Here is a 13,577-nt window from a genome sequence, read left to right on the forward strand (position 1 = left end):
GTGTTGTTTTTGTTGTTTTGCTCTTGAGTGGTTTAATTCAGTGGTTTATACGATTAACTGTTAATTCCCATTAACACTAGTTGGATATCAGTTAATAGCCGCATGATCGAATTAGGGGCGAACTATTGTGTTGTCTGGAAAAATCTCACTAGCCATGAATATGGCCCCGCATCTTCATTATTTGTAAATATCGTTACTAATTCAACCTTAGTTTGCACATTCCCACTTTAGCCTTGTTTGGTGGGGGGATGTTATATTACTTATAGGGGGTGGGGCCCGGGAAAATGTGTTTCCTAGATGCTAGTGGATAATTCACTTCTTGTATTCTCAGGGGTACGTATTAAAGACTTTATGTTTGTTCAAATATCAGAGATCTTGTGTGAGTATGGAAAAAAGATGGTGATCCTGACGGTTGAACTTATGCTGATATGTGGTAACAGTTTATAAAACTAATGCAATCGAGTCAGCTCATCATGATATAGAGCTAGATCAGAAAGGTTTTGTAGTAGGGTTGCAGAGAGCGGAGGCCTGGGCATGGAATATAAAGCTTACGCATTTCCAATTTCCATATTTCTATTGGCCAGTGATCCGATCATCATCTTCTTGGTATTTGGATCGGGGCTTTTCTTGTATGAACACACGGGTGAGCTCGTGTGTTTGTACTCCGGATCCTGCTAACCGTTAGCTGCCGTGTGTGAACATAGTCTCATTTATCCAAGGTTTATGCAGCGCATAGACGCCTTTAAACATACACATGTTCACTGGTTGTTAGAATTGTATGAAATCACGACAGAACCTCTTTAATGTTGTAACATGAATGTAATTTAAAGAGACTAGACGCATTTACATAAATCGTAACATTTATATGAGTTTATATGACGCATTACGTAGAATAAACATACGTGCATGAATAAAACAAGAGAATCGTCGTTTAGAAGTTCAAAAACCTTCATCATTATTTACATCTCAGAAAATAATCTTAGATTTAATTATTAACCATGTGATATTCCACATAAGCCAGTCGATCGTTAAACGGTTATTTAAATAAAACTGACTGTGATAACATTACATTAATGTCTATAGCTATGTTAAATACAGTCTTCCATTCCTCCGGGGATTGATATCATCGAATGTTTTGGTGTTTCAATGACGTGGATGTAATCAAGTGGGGATTAGTTTTGTTAATCGTAGGCTTAAGTGATATATCACATAAAATACATGAGAGGTTCATATACAGAGAGCAATACAAAATTAATTTTAGAGAATCTAGAATGCAATCACAATTTACTTTTGTGGATAATTAAAATGTATTATAAGAATAAGTGATGCAATTGAAAATAATTTTGAAGGTAAATGATAAACGGCAATATTCATGAAAATAATATAATAATAAAAAAAATCAACAATACCAGTAAGAAAGACAACAAAAATAATAATAATCATAATAATAATAATAATCATAATCATCATCATATTTTCATAATCACCCACTGTGTTGTATGTGTATGTTTCCTCACCATAAAAAGTAAGATTAGCTGAAGCACCCATCGACAGGCGCAGTTTATCTTGCAGTTGATGACCGTTCAGAAAAAAATTGCTTACCTAAAAAATAAATTTCAAAGATAATATTATAAATCACATAAAGTGTCAGTTAATTACGTAGATTTAACACGCAATTTATACATAAACAGTAATATATCATATTAAGTTTCCGGTATCACTTACAAAATAGCAAATCCCAGGTGGATATCGAGTTGCATTCTGTTCTATATTGTCCGAGATTCAATCAATGTCGTATGCCTCCTTCCTTGTCCTAAAAAGTAGATCGCTAAAACTTTACATTTTTCATGACCGATGACGTTTAACATTATTTACTTCGGCCGAGAAGTTCATGTATTTATCGTTGTTAGGCTAAGTTTGTCTTTTTTGTTAAGATCACGCAAAAGCTAAACCATCGATCATTATGGAAATGATTTAATTTTCGAAATAAAAGGTCAACAAAAGTAGGTTAAGGTCACATGAATTCGGATTTTTAAAAAAAATTGAGATTTACCCCTCGCGAGCATATCAAATAATGGAATCGCCCGTCTCGCCCATAAACGAACTGCGTATATTCAGGCACACGGCAGATTTGTGAGTGCTGCTATAGTTTAACAGTGTATCAAATCATAGCAAGTTCGCATTACATTTCTGATTTTTTTTTTTTTTTTTTGGCTAATTTCATAATATACAATTTGAATATTTTTAATTAATCATACTTAATACGTAGGCCTAAATCGTTACATACCAGTCACATAAGATGAGAGGGAGACCTCGTAATACATGAATGTGAGCTCACTGAAATGATTGTCACGTCGAATTGTCACTTAATATTGTGTTTGGGGTGGTGTAAACTTACACATGTACATAACTTGATAACAGCTGCACATAAATTGAATATCTAGTTACGAAGATGATACTTGTTTTAAGATGCCTTATATTGCCTCTTACACAATTATAATACTAATAATGCATAATATTCTTTTTCTTTGTTTGCCAAACAAAAACACAATTATAACAGTTATACAATCAACTACTGAGCTGAATATGCCTACTACAGTATAATAACTTATACTTACTTTAAAAATCAATGATGTATTACTGTGCTTGACAAACTTAAAACATATGTGAAATTTGCAATACCAAACTTGATAGTAAGTAGGGCTGTGTTCAGGAATTGGGTGTGTGTACTTAATACATACACTAAACTGTCCTACGACCAGCCATAACCTCTAGAAGTTGCATTTGAGAACAGGCTCAGAAACAACCTCTGAAACATCAAAGTAACCCCATTATCAGCCTGCTTGTTCTCGATTGCGGAGCCATTATTATAGCTAAAACTTATACCAACCCAAAAATAGGCCTACATCGTACTTATAGTTTAATCATTATTTTCAGAATAGAAATATAAATAAAGTATTAGGGGTGTTTTGAATGACGCGCACGCTAAGTAAAGCCGGCCACTCCGACACTGCGTCGTACGATGAATCCCACTCCGCTCCCTGTGAGCGATACACGACGCGACACCGTCTGCTGCTTGTCGTTGGCAGCTGAGTCTGAACGGGTCGTCATTGAAAACGATCCGTCAGTAAAAAAAAACGATGCGTTACGCGCGCGTCGTGGCGTTGCGTTCCCTACATAGGATCGCGTCGGCCGACGACCGTCTCAGGCGCAGTGAGTACGCGGTTTTAAATTGCCCTTTTGTATAAGTAGGCCACAGTAATACAAAGTTGGCTAAATATTATCATTCTGTGGTTTAATTTAAACATGTTCTCGCGAACGAGTAGTATAGCGAACAGTAGTTATGTAAAGTACCGGTATGGCTTATTTAGTTGAAATGATTGGATGATTGTTTAAATGAATGATTGATTAATTGACCGCTCGTCGTAAGATACCCTCTTTAAAGTTCACATATACCTAAGGCATATCTTAACAATTTGAAATCTTTACTTGCTCCTCAGGAAGCAATGATTAACGTCCGGCGAGCAGAAAGCGCTCGATTTCTAGCAAAATTGGTAAGTATATTATATTTTTTATTATACTACGCACTCGGCAGCATTATGCCATTAAGACGTATAGCGAAATTGTTAGTTTAACGATATCTATACGATGGTCTATAGTTACCTATGACTTCTTAGCTATATAGCCGTGACATTTTTGTTAATTGCAGTGACGGTACTAAAATTTTGCATTGACTTTTTCAATGTTGCCTCTAGATTTTAATATTTGCAACTGAAAAAGTATCATTCTAATATCCACATCCTCTATGTCATAATATACGCGCACATTTACTTATAAACATAAAAACATATTTACATTTCAAGTAACCATAGGGACTTGGTAAGCGTACACCGAGATGTTTTTAATCTGTCACTTGAACAAGCAATTATATTTTGATGGGACGAGTTTAGTGACAGTTTATTAACCGTCTCATCCTTTAACTTCCGAATCAATCAGGCGAAAGACAGGTAATGTCTGACAACGTGACGTCACAAGATGTCTGCGTGCCCTTGCGCTTACGTTCTAAAAGAAAGTGTAGAGCTTGTAATACGAAAATTAGGCCTTTATTATTACTGCCATATGGAGTATAATTATAATAGATGAAGTCGTTGTTATTAATGATTATTTTTAATGTTACTGATGTTGATATCCTATATGAATAATATAAGTTCGTGATTTATTAATTTGTACTAGAAACCTGACTTCTACTCCACGTGCCTAGCATTCCGAATGGAAACGTTGCACTTTTTTGTACTTTCTGCAATAATAATTAAGTACAACACTTGTTTTGTCGGAAACATTGATTGATAAAAATTCCGTATTGTAGTTCAATGAAAATGAAATGCGCCACTTAAAGTAGTTGATGAGTAAAAAAACCGCACTAGATAGTAATAAAAACAATCAAAATGAAAATAGGATTCGAATCAAGGGTTTCCCCCTAAAAATCAAAATGATATACAAAGTTAAATATCTCTGACATTATGTCTTGTTTTCTTACTTTGATGTTACTATCACCGACAGTTTGCTGTGACTTGGGATTTATTAATTAATTAACGATTCGCAGACTCTTCTGACCGTATGAAAATGCGTATTAGTGGTTACGGTATTATTTAATGAATACTTCGACAATAGGTGGCGTGCTACTTCATCACCAAATCCATGAACATGCAAGAGTTACTATAAAGTTGGTTAAAATTGATAAAATCTAGACATTTAAAAATGAGCTGTGGCTTGGTGTCTAATATGTTTGCCTTCCAATTCTAGGGTTCTGGATTCAATTCCAATGTTACAGAATTTTTTTAAGCGTAGCAACAACTCTAGAAAGTCGCAGTGGACGGTCAATGGTCACTGTTGCTGGACACTTTCATGGACAATAAAAAAAAAATTTTAAAAAACTAAATCAGAACAATTTTTTAAATATAAAAGAACTTTATAGGGAAAAAGAAATAAGGAAATGTGAAAATAAAATGGAGACTGGATGAAAAGTAGGTATTATCAAATAAGAATGATTTAAGTATTTGCCTAAAAAAGTATACCTATACAAGTGCGTGAATAAAATGTCAACAATGCGTTGAAAAAAGAAAAGTCGCGAATCTAACGTGAATTACACGCCGTCAGCGCGCTTACAAGTTGATGATAGAGTTGAGCTGTGTGGGTCAATGTGGTCATAGTGGTGAAATCAGTGTGAACTTTCAAGCCAAGAAAAGATAGATAATGTGGTATTAATTGCCCGATTAAGCCATGGCAGCTGAGAGGCTTTCCATAATTGAATTTGGAAAGCAGTGAAATTCTGAAGTACTATAACTCGGGAAAACAATAACATATATTTCAATATTATGAAATAATCCCAAGCTATTGCTTGGCGATCAATCACGTGTAACGCTGTTCTCCATAAATAAAGCATTTGCTGAAAGCTTCTTCAATGGAATATCCAGTCTCACGTAGTAGCATCCAATAAGCGTTTGCATGAATTCCCACTTGTAGTGAAATATTTTTTTTGGAAGTAAAATTTACGTTAGGCCTACTTTTAAAGGACATCCTAAAGTAGATACTAACCTACCAACATGGTGGTATCTACAAAAGAACAAATTATAGATCAATTCTACTTTCTGTTCTCATTATAACGAATTAATGGAGAAACGAGTAAACTTGTAAATTGTAATTCTGTATCAGTTTAGAGACGAGTGTATTACTAAAACTAGCAAAGTGGTTTATACTTGAGCGCGGATGACGCTCAGAATGGTTACACCACTCTCGTTTTAATATGTTGTCATATTGCCGTGCTGCTATTGAACGACTTAATATCTATATTTCTTAATGCATTTCATGTAATATTGAAGGTTTTTATTGCATATCCGCACTGACGATAACCAATTAACTGATTATATATACACTAATTATACAGAATAGCTAAGCAAGAGCCAGTAAGTCGACAATTCAAATGCAGGAGATTACAGTTGTACGGGCATTTGAAAAAAGATCACCTGAAAAATACAAGTTCTCTCGAAGCTAGAGATAAAGTAATGTGAACGGAAAGTAAAAAACCCAAGAAGTAAACTAAAATTTACGTGAATGATTAAACTTTTAAAAAAATGAACCCAAAGGTTACGTTCATGCTCTAATAACTATACTAGTAATAATATATTATTTAATAATACGTATTTTCTTCAAACATAAACATCGCCATATTGCTCAAGAGGGAAATAAATAGAACGCAAAGAGCATATTGCAAAGTGTTATGTCACAATACGAACGGTGTTAAAGAGACTCATAGATAGTGTTTAGGTCCCTGAGGTTATATAATATTTAGGCCTAGCTATAGATATTGGAGAAAATTAAATTAAATTTAGAATTAGTTTCATAATTGTGGATATAACGGTAATAGTACCGTACACAGTCAATTTATACGAAAGTACAATATAATACTATACAATTAACATGAATGTTCACATTTGACCTTATTTCCGTTTATTTGCATCATTTACCCCATTCCAATATTGGTCGGCCTACTAATAATTTATGTCAGTACTTGAACTAGGAGATGGTAAGCCTCATTAGTTAAAACTACCGCCCCGATAAACTCTGTAAAGCTGAAGATTTTCTGGTTCCAACTTTCAATTTAAAGTCAATAAATTAGCTCAATTAATATACGAAATAATCAATTTAACTATTGGATTCATTATTATATTTTCATCAGCACAGACAGTTATTATGTTTAAATTAAGAATACCAAAATGTGAATATAATTATTTTAGATAACCTTCATCAAAGCTGGTTTCGTTTTTCAACAGTGACGTCATACACGTGCAGCATTGTCGCGGTGGTTACATTCAGTCGCAGGATGGTTAGATCTTTCAAATTCAACGAGCATTAAAGAATCCAAGCATTGAGATAATTGTGATGTCATTTTGTGAAAAAATCTCCTAAATCGGATAATGTCTTGATACTGCAGATTTCCTACACCCCCATATACACACACACACATATGTATTTGTACAAATTTAATAAGATAATATATAAATGCATGTCTATTTTACCTTTTGTCATTTTTGTTGCAGTTAAAAGAATATGCCGAGAAAATGATGTACGATAATGAGGGAGATTATATACAGACAAACATCTCTGGCGACGTAACGAATGACGAATATCATTCAGGTGTTAATCCACGGTGGTACGAAGGGTAACCGAGGTGTGGCGGGTGGTTATAGGTGGCAGATGGTAAAGACAATTTCAACTTCGACCCTACTGGGCTTAGCACCTTGAATACTCAAGGATTCGATTTGATTGTCCACCACATTCCGTTGACATCATTTACGTTGTTTTTTCTTGGATTAAAAACATTCTTTGGAAAACCATTATGTTTGTGTGAAACAAAATGCAGTTGTTGTAATGGCAGTGTGGCTGAAAGCTGAAGTGCCTTTATTGCATGAAGAAAATGAGAATAATCTTACCAACACGTTTGTGGATTTCTTGATCTCGATTGATTGATCATCCGTGATGTATTTTTGGAATTTATTAAGGAAATTTGTTTCGGTATCACAAATGGATATCTATATTTTATCTATCAATTACCTGCCTATTATTTGTCCTGTAATATTTTTTTATTCAACTTTTCTGATAATTGTTTGTAAAAGATTCTACACACATGTTGCGATTTGCGGTAATGCTATAATTATTTATTTAAGAATGAACGTTTAAGAAGAGGACTCTAGAAGTGCGAAAACAAGGGTTTTGTTTGGAATTTCAATCCAATCGGAAGCAACTAATTGTTACACTTATATAAATATATATATAATACATATAAAGCCAATATATATGTATATATATAATATAAATATATATATATATATATGTGTGTGTATATATATAGATATACATAATACATGAAGAAGGCGTGTCCACGTGTGTTTCGAAACATATGTAGAATATAATATAACGTAACAGTAAAGAAACTCAAATACGTAAAATGTTGACTTTAGAAACACTAAAATTTATTAGGCGAATATTTCGGCTACTCCTGTAGTCCTGTCTCTTATACACATCTAGATGTGTATAAGAGACAGATATATATATATATATAATTATTAAATAGCTGCTTTTGCATAATATTAATAATACTGCCCTGGCAGTATCACGCAGCAGTGCCATGTGACTCTAATACATTTTTCGTTTTTAACGTCCGTCGCCCTGTAGGGATAAACGGATAAATGTCCGTATAAAGTTTTCTTAATTGACGTCAACATTGAAAAGACACCATCATTATAATGTAAGTTAAACTAAGAATGTCTTGTGCTGATTCCATCCATTTAAAAGAGTGAATCGCATGTGACTGTAACCAAAACGAATAAATTTTTGGCCAGAAATTGTTTCAATTTTGGAATTATTGGAAGCAATATTATTCAAATGTAGAATTTAAGGAAAACGTTGTTGATAAGAAGATCTAGCATTCAGCTGTAATAGCGCCCCCATACTGAAATAATTTATTTTTGGGATATCTATCGACCTTTTGCTTTTTTTCTGCCTTAAATAATAGCCAAAGTAATCACCGGGTTTGAAAGGTACCTGGGATTGACATGCGTATTTTATGTTTTATTAAATCGATGTTTAATAGTTATAAGGAAGATTACGTAAAGATTTTCTCCACATAAAAGGATGACGTAGAAGCATGCTATTAATAGGCCAGACCCTTTTAGATGCAGTGTCAATTTGTACAAAAATATTACTTAAGATAACAGATACAAAGTGGGTTATTCCATTTAATGTCATTCATATACTTTATTCATGCTGTTCGTCATCTTATTGTACGGGATTAGGGAAGTTTTCTAACCTTACGGAAACAATACACTACCAAAAACGATTACGTCACCAATTATGCAAGTTTTGAGCCGATCCATAATCATATCTGTCACAAAATTACTGCTGTTGCTTACGAGAATCATCGCTCATCTTCGTCAACTTAAATCGGATGTCTTTGTATATATCAGCTTTAGATTCAGGCCGAGAAAGTGTATGATCGGGATATTATCGTAATGTAGTTAGATTATGGGAATTGTCAAGGAGTCAGATTCCTACAAGTAACAGGCCAGATCTGTAGTGCGCCCTTAATGGACTTTTCCGGACCAATTAGAACAGGGTCAGGGATATGCATACACAAAAGCACGTGTTTGAATTGCGTACGTTGACGTTGTCGATTTGTGGAACCTTAGTAACAATGTCAAAGGGCCAAGTTTAGTCGGAAACATCCATTCGTGTACACCATGTGCAAAACACATTTCAAATGATGTATTCGTTGTTTTTATAGTTTTCGTAAGATTGAAAAACATTCCTAATGACATTTTTTGGTAACGAGGATGGACGGTTTGCCGCTTAATCAACAATCACATCATTGTCGCTACTGTTGACCAATCATAGCAACGTTGCTATGAAAGCTTAGTGACTAATCAGTAATGTCGTTATTATGAATACCTAAACATGGTTGTGTGCAACGAGTGTCGACATGTTCCCATAAATAAAATTTGAAATCTCTGTTAGTGTCGATTGTTGTCATTTCTTATTATCTTTTTGAAGAGTTAACCTGTGCTATTAGATTACTTATTTTCTACATGTGCAATGCATGAACAGACTGGCGTAATTATAATTAGTACGGTAATGTATGTGCCTATATTTATAAAAGTAATATAATAATAGTACCGTAATATTCATAAATATAATAATAGGCCTAAAAAGAATAAGAATAATGAGAGTGGTATTGATCATGACAATGATATTAATATTGTTAATGTTAATAATAATACTGATAATAATAATTATTATTATTATTGTTGTTGTTGTTGTTGTTGTTGTTGTTGTTGTTGTTATTATTATTATTATTATAATCGATGTTCACGAAGAGTTCCGGCATAGCGCTGATGGTAATAATAACGACAATAATAATGATGATAATGATGATAATATTAACGATAATTATACTACAATGATGATGACAATGATATTGATGATAATAATGTTAATAATAAGCAAAAATAATAATAGGCCTAAATACAAATAAATATATCTTGGACTCAGTCATGCAGCGTCATGGTTTCAATCAAGACTCAAATGAGTAAAGAAAGTAAGAATTATATAATGTTCATCATTTATTTGTGTGTAGAATGTTGGGTGGGGTGGTGGGTTGAATGACATGACAACCTTTTAATTCTACTAACGAGTTTCAATAAAGAACGTCCCAAATAGGCATGAACAAAATACAAACATTTAATACTGGCGCAAACATAGATTACATCAGTACATGATACAAAAAAACTAAGCATCATTAAACCTAAAGGCCAACTCAGACAGCGTCGGCCGACGCAGCCCGACCCGATTTATCGTCGGGGACAGTCTTAAGCCGTCGTGAGAAATATTACACATGTTTAATATTCTACGACGCGACTGCCACCGACGTACACCATCGCGTCTGCGTTTAACTCACACAGGCCCAACGCGACAACAAATCGCGTCGGGCTGCGTCGTACGACGCTGTCTGAGTTGGCCTTAAGAGCAGTGAGAAGAATATCGAAATCATTTGAACCAAAAGGTTGATAGGCCTACTACTACTATTGATTTGCAAATTTACTTGTAAACATTAAATGACACTACATGCAAGCATAATATCTTCTTGAAGAGCCGTTTTACCAGGGCAGTATTATTAATATTATGCAAAAGCAGCTATTTAATAATTATATATATATATATATCTGTCTCTTATACACATCTAGATGTGTATAAGAGACAGATCCATGCAAGCAGGCATATACAGAGATCTTGTTCTCTCTATCCAGACAATTGGTGGCGCTATACCTTTTTGTTAAAGGAGTTTTTCTGAAATTTAACCATCCCCTACCCACAACACCCACCACCCATAAAAAAAGCAATAGCAAATCTTTCGAAAAAATGACGGATGAGAGATGTTGATTATGGTCAGTCGATCAATATCCGTTCATTGTATCTTTTACAAGTTGATAAGCAAAACGTGGGCGAGAGTATATTTTCTAGCGCAAAAGCAGCTATTGTGCAGCGCTACACGCGTAAGTATTTGCGTATAGAGTGGGTGGATACATATAATAATATCGATATCGTATGGAGTAACTTCCTATTGAAATTGGTCTGTTCTAACAACTAAGCTACACATATTCAGTACCGATGGTCGATAACCGGAGCAAACGTGCATTATTATTAAAGCTTGGTAAACGAGAGTATTAAAATCATCCCCACAAATTTACATTACCAGGATTGGATTTCACAAAAAAATATTTCTTTCGAACAGAAACAACACCTTGGTATTGTAAACTCTAGCTATCTAGAGTAATGTTTGGATTTTTAAGATGAAACTCTCAGTGTGACACAACCAAACCAATATAAATTAGTGGCGGCAACAGATTCAGAACATCGAATGTGAACAAGTTTATTCGACAAATTCAAGTTAGATGATTGCAAGGAAAGAACGTGTCACCAATACGCTTATTGTAGATTTTTTAGGATCCTGGGTGGATATAAAAAATACAGGATTTGTCTCTGTTCTTGAAATGCTTTATACAATTCATCCTGCTTACGTACGTCTGCCTCTGTCTCAGTCGCATCAGCGAATTATTGTTTGATTTGTTTTCTGTAAAAACCAAATCCTTCGGGGTTTATTTGTTTTTTTTCTCACACACAATTGTATGTTATTTTTACTACGACTTCATTGATTCCTATGGTCATGCATGCCAGTGGTAAATCCAGGAATGCAAAATAGAGGGCGTCCGAGAGCGCGTCAATTTTACACTCAGATGGAGGGTCCACCTCAGCCCCATCATTTTACGGGCCATATGTCTATGACACTTTTAGATGACACTTCTAGACTAAAAATTTAAATGCAATTTTTGTTTTTTAATTGTGAAAAATCTGAGGGTGGGGGAAGACCCGGGCCGGCTGCACTCCCCCACTTGATTCCGCCTATGATGTATGCAATTAGCGAGTACTTTACCGTACAGTAGCCGACCTTTATTATAATACATTAGAACCCCTCCTTTGGGACACCCCTATTCAGGGGACACCTCTATTAAGGGGACACTTTTCCGTGAAACGAGGGGTGATGTATCTTTTAACACTGCGGCCAACCCCTATTAAGGGGACAGGGACACCTTCTGACTGTGCTAAATGGTCAAATATCCCCTATTAAGGGGAAACTTTTTTTTCTATTGTATCACAACAACAAAAAAAAGTCTTAAAATAAGAAAAATTCACTTAACTTTTTATATTGACACATTTAGAGCAACTTATTAAGGAACTTATCACCTTTCTAACTATTATCACATTTCTACTCCTGTTTGTCAATGGCGAGAATAATAATAATAATAATAATAATAATAAATAATAATAATAATAATAATAATAATAATAATAATAATAATAATAATAATAATAATAATAATAATAATAATAATAATAATAATAATAATAATAATAATAATAATAAATAATAATAATAATATTTTAACTGAAACTGCAAAAAGAATTTTAAAACAAGTAAAATAATACTGGTACTGGTGCTGGTATGGGCATTTATAATGCGCCTCTTCTAGCCTTGCGGTTATAAAGCGCAGTTTCTTTCCCTGGTCATTGGGTCCACATGTTTGGTAGTAGTTTGGTGTGTTTAAGTATTTTCATGGTTTGTTTTTTTTTTGCTTGTATCTTTTTAAGTGGTGTTCTGTTCTCTCCTTTTATTGATTTGATTGAATTTTGTATTTTGAGAATGTGTCCAATTTCTTCTTGGTTTTTATTTTAATTATTCTAGTATATGTATGAATAACTTACGGTATCCTTTTTAATGAAATATGTTCTATTGTTTTAAAGTTATTGTAGGCTTACTAGTTTACTTCTCTGTTCCGGAGGTTTTCTGAATAAAATTGAAATTGAAATTAATTGAAATGGAAAATTTAATTTTGAAATTTTAATTTTGAGCAATAAACCAGAATTTTTTCCCCCAAACCATTAGAGTGAATATCGGTAAGGCATACTACATGTATACTTCCTATAAACCAATCTTGTCCATTTTGACCCTTAACCATTGGGATTTCTTTTTCTTCGTTTTTCGTGCACTTTTATAGGATTCTTATTCATCTGGAAACAGTATTGCCTGGGAACATATAAAACTACTGTTTTTTAAATTACATTTCTGCTGATTTCATATTATAAATAAATTGTATTTGCCTTGAAAATTATTGCTATAAATTAGTTATAATTCTACTGTAACTAATTATGTAAATAAAAATAAAATTATGAAGAACTGTATGTCATTGTTTTATGAAAACATGCCAAAAACTCCTATTAAGAAGACGATTTCATGTTTTGGTTAGTGTCCCCTGAATAAGGGTACCCTATTCAGGGGACACCCCTATTAAGGGGACACTTTTTTTGGTCCCGAAGGTGTCCCCTTAATAGGGGTTCTACTATATACAGATTTGCTGCGTATGATAACGCCACCGCTGGTGACAGGAATATAAAACTTTTTTTGACGA

At 33.9% G+C, this 13,577-nt stretch overlaps 1 protein-coding gene across 2 annotated transcripts in view; it reads left to right on the top strand.

Annotated features, from left to right (window-relative positions):
• LOC117124367 overlaps nt 1-7,936 on the top strand; it is a 48,017-nt gene extending 40,081 nt beyond the window's left edge. For both annotated transcript variants that reach the window (XM_033270591.1, XM_033270590.1), the window contains exons 3-4: nt 3,501-3,554; nt 7,098-7,936. In XM_033270591.1, coding sequence (XP_033126482.1) covers nt 3,501-3,554; nt 7,098-7,223 — 180 coding nt within the window. In that variant the 3' untranslated portion in view covers nt 7,224-7,936. The remainder of the gene's footprint in view (nt 1-3,500; nt 3,555-7,097) is intronic.
• Nucleotides 7,937-13,577: the final 5,641 nt, after the last annotated feature.

This window comes from Anneissia japonica, unplaced genomic scaffold, assembly GCF_011630105.1.
Source record: "Anneissia japonica isolate Jap-2015-1 unplaced genomic scaffold, ASM1163010v1 scaffold750_len1593409_cov174, whole genome shotgun sequence".
NCBI classification, from domain to species: Eukaryota; Metazoa; Echinodermata; class Crinoidea; order Comatulida; family Comatulidae; genus Anneissia; species Anneissia japonica.